The following is an 8,270-nucleotide window of genomic DNA, read 5'->3' on the forward strand; positions in this document are numbered from 1 at the left end:
TAGAGGGGGCAGCTCCAAACCACGAAAAGGGGCAAAGTGACCTAGACAGGCCGGCCTAGACTACCTACTTGGGGATGGGGCTGAGCCAAGAGCAAGCCTCTGCTAGCACATGGGCACAAGGAACTTCTCAGAAAACTATACCAACTCTACATACGCCCAGACCTGGGGGCCTTCATCCCGAAGATTAGCGTGCCGCATGCACCGTGTAGTGTGATAGGAAAGGAACCCTGCACAGTGCACTCATCCCTCCCTCACTCCCATAGACCCTTTGCCCACAGCTAGCTGTCTTCCAGCAAATGGGAGATAATCACCCACCACTGTGTGACCATCTGGTACCAGATATTGGGGGTGGGTAGGTGAGGTGCAACTGGAGCCCAGTGCCACAGGGATCTGGCAGCCCTACAAGTAGGCACCCATGCTGGCCAGTGGACAGACGGGTTAGAAGCTGTTATTTCTAATATTAAACTATAACCTTAGGTAAAAAGAGTGGCCTCTGCTTTTCATTCTGTAAAACATGAACAAGGGTTCCTGGCCCACCGTACTGAGAATAAAAATGCAGAGGCATGACTAACACACTTAGACACAAGAGGTCTTGGTTCTCCCTCTCCTCTCCACAAGGGCTTAACAGTCCACGTGGAGACACGTTGCTCACTCTTGAAGGGTGCTGGTCCAGCTTGAAGGCCTTAGTCTGTGGGTAGACTCTGTTCTACTTCTCAACGATGCAAAGCAAGACTGGCAAGGTCTACCTTCCAAGCCATCCGGAATCCATAGTGCCACACTACCATATCAGCCTCCTTGGTGTTCCTCAGACTTGGAGGGTTTGTCCCCTGCTCCAAGACTTTGTACTGGTTCTTCTATCCTGGAATGTTCAGTCACCAGACATCTGTGACTGGCTCCTTCTTTCAGCTCAAATGTCACCCATTCAGTGAGTTAATACATCCTTACCCACAACATCCAGTTTTGTTTGTTTGTTTGTTTGTTTTTACTTCAGAGAGCTTGGCCCTGCCACTAAAGCACTGTGCATGCCAGCACCCCCAGAGGCTCACTGGAACCAGCATAACCATCTACTAACACGTTTTAATCTTCACTTCAGCATTCTTGGATGAGAAAAATGCAGGCCTTGAGACTGCTAGGATGATGCCTGAGACCCCCAGCAAATTCTAGGACTATCTGTTGTCTGCTGGGGCCATTCCAACATCAGCTGATAATGTGTTTATTGTGTTACTTTAGTACAGTTGGCCTGCCTCACCCCACATCCAATGGTTTAATCTGTTCACAGCTTTCTGCTCACTGCCCAATAAAGAGGATGCTTTCCCCAGGGCTGCCACCCAAGACTACTCTCTGGTCTTGGTCCACTCTGGAGTCCCAATTCTCTGTCCCCTCCCTCCAGGTTAGATCCTGAATTGACCTTGGGCCACTCTTTTGGGGCTACATTCACGGGTTATCTTGTTAATAAATAAGGTACCCTTTGGCCAGGGCCTATGTGTGGGTTAGGTGTCTCCGTTGGCTCAAGGACCCCAGTGTGCCCCCGCCACAACTCATTTGTCTTCCTGGCATCTGCCCCCTCTTCGGAGTGTCATATCCAGCCTGATCCCCATTGTGGGGACAGCCAAGTCATCAGTGAGCTGCGCTACGTGGTCCACGCTCAGCACGCAGCTCAGAGACATGCATCCGCCTGTTGCGACCCTTACGACGTGAATCTGCTGCCACAGAGTGGGGTCCGGGCTGCGGGCGGCACATTCGCAGGGAGTTTGCACCTCCACCACCGCCTGGCTCCACCAACTGCAGAAAGTCTCGGTACCAGAGTTTAGGGCCTGGTGGTGCTGGAGCCGCTGCCTCCTCGGCCCGCACCAGTCTTTCAGCCTGTGCCGCACTCAGCACATGCAGCACCAGGCGACGCAGTGGTTGTGAAAACCCTTGTTCAACCGCGATGCACAGATAGACGCCAGAGTCCTGGTGCCGCAAACCACGCAACAGCAGCCCCCGCGCAGTGCGCTCTATTCGCTCCTCAGCCAGCACCTATGTGTGAGGGAAGAAACAGAAATAAAGGGTCATTGGAAGCCAAAGGTGGACAGGGAAAATAGCTGCTGGCACTTACTTTATTAAAGGGTATGTATGTGCACAGGAATAGGTAGCCTTCAGAGGATGAGTCGATCTAGGTGAGAGGGCTCACTTGAGTGGGGGATAGGGTACACTAGAAACCTCAATGCATGGGTTGAGGGCTTTCTCCAGATGGTAGAGGGTGGGTCAGGAGTCTAGTTGGGCACCGTGGGGGCATCACTAGGTTGTGAAGTCCAGCTAAGGACAGAAGAGGAAGAGACCTATGATAAGGGAATCTGACTGAACAGAGCCTCACTGAACTGGACTTCACACAGGTAGGAGATGCAGGCCAAAGAACTCCTTAGGCAAGGCATGGCTTCTCTTAAATGGGCCTGGTTAGGAAGGGTGGAGCGAGGCACACCTGGGTGTGAGCTGCCTCCCCTGCACGATGGAAGGTCCACTCCACATGTGCCTGGAGCGAGCGGGGCTCACACTCCAGAAACGCGCTGCCGCTCTCCACGCCTAAGACCTTCCTCTCCAGCAGCACAGAGTGAGAGGAGTCTTGAGACAAAAATGTAAAAATTCAGACAAGGCAAGGCTAGATGTGGCAATTTCAAGGCCCGAGGGTAGGAGCTGATGGGGTACTCACCCCCAGAGCACAGGGTGCTGGGGTCGCCATTCCTTACGTCTTGTCTCCGGAACCGCCTGAGGGAGGCATTAAAACCTATGAGCCCTTCTCTGGCGGCAGAGACTCCCTTCCCAGTAGCCCAATCCAGACTCCAAACCAACCCACCTCTTGGCAGTAGGCTGGAAGCGTGTGCAGGCTGATCCATCCCAGGCGCAGTAAGGATCCCGGGCCAAGCAGCATTCTGCGCAGGCGCGGCCTAGGGCAGTGCAGCGATGCAAAGCAATCTGGGCCACCGCGCTGGGTGATGCTACATAGAGCTGGTGCTAGAGGGCACAAGAGTCTCCAGTCTGATGGAGGACAGCCTTTACCTTGCTCCCTTCAGTCAGATAGTCTTTTCCCCATTGGGCAGATGGGAACACTGAGGTCTCATTGTCTAGCAACGAGAAGCTAGACCTGAACTCTGGGCTTCGAAAACCAAGACAAGTGGGGTGCTGGTGGGACAAGTTCAGTTCTTCCCCAAGTTGAGTCACTCACCCTTTTAGAGGAGATTTGCATGCTGGTGATAGCGGCAGAGTCCTGAAAGGGAGGGTGGGCAATCGGATCAGGGCTTAGTGGCTTCAGGTGATGTGTCCTAGGGTGACTAGGGATGAGGCCTCACCTCAAACACCTGCAGCTCTTCCAGAAGAAGTCCTTCAGAGTTAGGTCGGCTGCCCTTGGGGACTGAGATCACTTTTAACACTGTGCCCACATCTGAAGAAACGAAAAGAAAAAGTGACTGTTGGTTTTCCCTAACAAGCTGTGTGTGTGTGTGTGTGTGTGTGTGTGTGTGTGTGTGTGTGTGTATGCTTCCGCCTGCACGAAAATGTGCACGCACATGTGCTCGCACCCTTGCCTCCACCTTCATCATGACTGGGTCATGAAGAAGTCACAGTTGTGGGTTGAAACAACAAAGAGAGCCTTCAGAAAGTGGGGTCACAGCCCAGACAAAGATGTAGATATTAGACTGACCAGAGACAACTTCTACCTCTGGGACAAGGAACCTGGAAGGGGTGCTGTGTCCTATGGGCCATTGTGTGAGCCCCTGACCTGTACCAATGAAGAGAACATCATAGTGTCCATCAGCAGCTGCTACTCGGTCTGCAGCGATTTGGGTGAAGGTGTAACCAGCTCCCACTTGTAGGAAGAGAGGGCGCCCTCCCATGGGCAGGACTGAGTTGTACATGAGAGGGTGGTTCCGAGCAAACTGGATAACATCATCTGGGAAGTCCTTGGTGGAGCTGAAGGTGCCAAACGTCTTGCTGGGGCACTAGGGAAGGCAAGGCACATCAAGCAGAGATACAGGGTTTTTGTGGTCAGCCCTCCATTCAAAGCGTCTGGGAACGTGAAAGGTGGGATGGGACAAGGGCCCTGAGTGTCTCAGTCTTTCCCTGGTGAACCTTAGGCTGAGGGTAAAGCTCTATCTTTAATGATGGTGACATTTCCCCACCCATACCAAAAGGAAGAAATCACACTGCACCCCCTCCCCCAGCAAAACCCCCAGACTGAGTCAAGTCCTTCACCCTTGAGAAGTTGATTACTGCAAGTGGTCCCTAGCAACGCACCATGCCAGGTCTTGGGTAGGGGACACGACCCTGGTAGGACACCCACTGATGTGTAGGCCCCTCTTTGTGAGCAAAAGGTCCCAAGAAGGCTCGGCGCACATCGTTCATGCTGTACACGCACACAGCAGAGCCCTGGAAGATGCCACTGCCGGCAATGAAGAGAGCAAAGTGAGGAGCCCCAGCAAGCTCAACTGACTGCCCAAGGGAACTGCATCCTGCCTCTCACCTGGAGGTGGTGAAGATAGCATAGAGAAGAGGGGTCTGGCGGTCTCGGGAAGACAAAAGGAAAACATCCTCTGCAGGGAAAGACAAGGGTGGCGCAGCAGTACTCACACACCTCAAGCTCCTGGACTCTGCACCCTGACTCCTCCCCTGACACTACCCTTCATTCAAGATACTCACGAAGTTGGTCAAAGTGGGTGTCACCCTCAACTCCAGGTACTGAGCACACAAGCCGCGCCTTCAGAAATGTGGTCCATTTATTGACCAAGCTCCGCTGGCCACCCAGGTCATTCTACTCACAGGATCAGAGAGGGATGAGAATAAGATCATAACAGGCAAAAGGTCAAGGGCAAAGGTAGCCAAGGGATGAATTGGCCTAGTGTCTCTTTACCCGGCAGATCTGGCCAACACGAGACACAGTCATGCGCCCCATTGCTGGTGCTGCTTCCACAGCGGACTCGCGGAAGAAGAAGTAGATTTTATCGTCATCAGGGTTCTCACTCTCTGGGATCCAAAAGACCTTGACAAACTTCGGTTCTAGCCAAAACAGGAGGCACGGTGTCAGCAGGTCCTGGTCCTGGTCCACGACAAAGACTACCCACCCCACCCACCCCCACGCCCCCTTTGCAGGCTCCCACAACCAGCGCCTCCAAGACCCACCCTTATGATCGGCATCTGCAAAGCAAGAAGCAGCCACGAGGGGGCAGTAGAGACCATAGCTATGAGCTCAAGCGGTCTGTCCCTCTCCTCTTTGCAGGGCTCCTGACCATGCCACACTTCCTTAATTTGTCAGGAAAAGAGGGAGATTGGGTATCTGTTTTCACCTTCATTCACAAATCTTCCTCCCTCGAAGATCAAACACTCTCTGTTTCCTGCTTCAGTTTCTCCTGCTGTCCCACAGTAAAGGGCTCCAGCCCTTGAGAGTCTGGGTTTCCTATCAATACTGGTTGCTTGAGCCTTATCTTTGCTGACTCTTACCTCAGGTAAGAGTGCTAATCGTTTCCTTACCTAGAATGCTCATCCAATTCTGTTGGCTGGCTTTTTTGTGTTCTGGAAGCTATGGATAACTCATGGCTCCTCCCAGCAATAGCTTCCGTTATTCAACCCAGACACCTTTTTTCCTTTTCTGTTCTTTCATCTTTCTCGGCCACTGGACGGTATCTCATCATATCCTTGCCCTGAGCTCCATGGACTCGGTGACTCTTGCCTGCCTCTCTGTGCCTCTGGCTCAGGTATTACAGTAGATACTCGGAGAGACTTCAACATTGCTCTCATTCTGTGGCTCCTTCCCTACTGGAGGCTGGCAGTCCCCTCCTCCCAGAGCCTCCACCAGCATCTCACCATTGAGCCAGCGGGAATCATGGGGCTCTGTTCGGAGACTCGGATTCTGACCCAGGCTTCGAAAGATGGTAAAGTCCCGACCCATAAGGTCTGCTGCCACCCCAGAATACAGCTCTTCCCCTGCAGACAGAGGCAAAGGGGTGCTCAGCCAGCTACGAACTCTCGGAGTAAGAGTGTGTAGGGAGTTCTTGGTGTGGGGGGGGGCTGCGCGGGGTGTTCAGGGAGTCAAGACTATAGGGCATCTGAGGGGGTGCTACCCCAGGACATGATGCGTGAAGTTCTAGAACTTCTAGAGGGTTCTAGAGTTATATTGAGTGCCAGCATTTGGACTCACCCACCAGCACCGAGGCAGCCCGATGCCTTGGGTCATAAGGACTTTTTCCCTTGCCATCCTCAAGTTTCCTCAGGTCCAGTTGGAGCATGGGTTCCTGGGGACGGGAGTTGTTAATGCCAGGTCCTTGTCATTCTTCCTGCCTCTCCACTGCCTAGTCCTTGTCTTACCTCCAGCCGGTGGCCCACCTCCACAAACGCACAGGTTGGGTGGAAGGCCCCTGTGCCACAGGCCAGTAAGTGGGTGTGGTTGTAGGTGTGCAGCAGCTTCACGAAGTTCATGCACTCCGCCTGGTGGGCAGGTGGGGGGAGGGTGTGTAGTCAGGCTTTCCCCAGGGAGACAGCCCGAAGGAGTTGCAGGTCACTAGGGGCATCCCGCCCTTCCTCTCTTCTGCATCAGCCCAGGGAAGTACTAATATGAGTTACAGGGACCTGAGTGGCCTTTGGGACAACCTACCTTCACAAGGCGACCACATGCGGAAGTATAGATATTCACAGCCCTCCCCCCATGACTCAGAGGCCCCCTGAGAAGATTCACATGAGCTCTTACCCTGACTCACCACCTCTTCTGCCTTGACCTCCCTGCCCTTACCCCAGCCATAACAGGCTAGCCTCTCTCTCAGCCCTGGGCTGGGGGCCCCAATCCTCTTCCGCATACTCCCCTTTGAGTAGCCCACACTCACACCAATGTCCTTCCCTGCCCAGTTGCATTCTTCACGCCATTCCACAGGGGCAGGCCAGGCCAGCTATGGGGAGGGAGCACAGGTTAGGGACTTGGGCACTCTTTATTTTGTGGCTTTCTCCATTCAGTTGCCCACCCCTTTGAGATTCTGTAGAGTCTAGACAGACAGATTGGGACCCTAAGGCTTTTTCCTGCGGCAGCACTGAAGTTGAGAGTAAGGTTAGGGGTCCCTGGTACCTTCTTGGGTCGCTTGCTGATGTTGTCCAGGCTGAGGGAAGCCACATGGTTCTCGGCGCCCACAAACAGGCGTCCACGCTCCTCATCCACCAGCAAGGCTTCATAACAGCAGGTCCGCTCCAGCCTGAAGGTTCGGACACTGTGACGGGCCTGTAATTCTGTGGGGAGAGATACCTCTCAGTACGTGCCTGTCGTAACAGCGACAGGAACTACCTCAAGGCCCTGCCTGGTTGTCTATCTGCAGACCAAGGTTATTTGTGTGACACAAGACATACACATGTACACTTACATGGATGCGAGACTGGCCCACCCACCCAAGCGCATGTACAGAGTCACAGGGTGGGCGGCCCCAGAAAGGAGAAAACAGGTTTAGGAAAACATGTGTAGACAAGTGGGCTGGCATGCTGGGAGGCCAGGCTTATGGACACCAAGGTTCTAGTAAAGGCAAAGGGAAGATGAACTGACAGGACAGAATCCATCCCTAAAATGTCAGGCTGAGGGTTATTTTCCTGTCACCCTATCACTAGCTTGGATTCAGCAGAGATGACCAGCAAATGCCACTCTGTCCCCAGGGACCACCCCTGTGGGCACGGAGTGTAAGAAAGGGGCTCTCACAGACCCTCAAACCTGGACTTAACTACTAAAGAGGCATAGATTGCTTTGGGATGGGGGAGATGAGACGGAGGCAGGGACTGTTGCTATGGAGACAGTAGGGGTCCTCCTTGGGAAAGCATGAGCAGAATGTAGGCAGAGAGGTTGGGGGCTGAGGCTAGGACAGGGTTAACTGGAGATGGCCCAAGAATACCCGCAACCCAACAAGTAATGAAGATGCACAGACTGGCACCAGCAAGTCTTTCCATACTGGGCCCTTTTCCTGCTCACCTCAAGCAGGCCCCTCCATCTGCCAGGTGCACCTACCTTGAAAGGAGAGCCGAAGGCGGGGAAGGTGAGGGGCAGCATCCCCTAACCCTGCTACCCAGAGAAGGGCCAGGCCTGGGATCATGGCGGCGGCCTCAGCCCGCCCCATGCCGGCAGCTCAGGGCGCTCAGGGTTCAGCGGGCGTGTGTGGAGGAGCCTTCAGCAGCCCTGGACTCTGCCCCAGGATCTGGAAGAGAAGAGTCTGTAGCCAAGCAGAGAGGGTAAGGGCGGGTGGGAGGGCATGGGGGAGTCCCAAGGGATCAGATTACAG

General features: G+C 53.9%; 1 protein-coding gene across 1 annotated transcript; it reads right to left on the minus strand.

Annotated features, from left to right (window-relative positions):
* Positions 1 to 958: 958 nt before the first annotated feature.
* Positions 959 to 8,170, minus strand: Sema3b (semaphorin 3B). The gene is made up of 17 exons (XM_028756652.1): positions 8,000 to 8,170; positions 7,082 to 7,239; positions 6,846 to 6,908; positions 6,334 to 6,453; positions 6,167 to 6,260; positions 5,833 to 5,952; positions 4,883 to 5,028; positions 4,672 to 4,783; positions 4,496 to 4,565; positions 4,270 to 4,414; positions 3,755 to 3,974; positions 3,327 to 3,418; positions 3,203 to 3,244; positions 2,834 to 2,991; positions 2,690 to 2,745; positions 2,462 to 2,601; positions 959 to 2,019 (listed from the first exon to the last, which is right to left on the minus strand). The coding sequence occupies exons 1-17, from the start codon at positions 8,106 to 8,108 to the stop codon at positions 1,618 to 1,620; spliced, it is 2,247 nt and encodes a 748-aa protein (XP_028612485.1). The 5' UTR covers positions 8,109 to 8,170; the 3' UTR covers positions 959 to 1,617.
* Positions 8,171 to 8,270: the final 100 nt, after the last annotated feature.

The sequence above is a fragment of the Grammomys surdaster genome, unplaced genomic scaffold (genome assembly GCF_004785775.1).
Source record: "Grammomys surdaster isolate TR1022 unplaced genomic scaffold, NIH_TR_1.0 126131, whole genome shotgun sequence".
Taxonomy (NCBI): Eukaryota; Metazoa; Chordata; class Mammalia; order Rodentia; family Muridae; genus Grammomys; species Grammomys surdaster.

What these genes read in the sequence shown, in the direction of transcription:
- Sema3b (XM_028756652.1), bottom strand. Translation starts at nt 8,108, where the DNA reads ATGGGGCGGGCTGAGGCCGCCGCCATGATCCCAGGCCTGGCCCTTCTC. An exon ending in GGGCAGGGAAGGACATTGGT is followed by an intron (nt 6,454 to 6,845) that starts GTGAGTGTGGGC and finishes CCTGCCCACCAG; the next exon opens with GCGGAGTGCATGAACTTCGT. An exon ending in CACCCACTTTGACCAACTTC is followed by an intron (nt 4,566 to 4,671) that starts GTGAGTATCTTG and finishes CTTTCCCTGCAG; the next exon opens with AGGATGTTTTCCTTTTGTCT.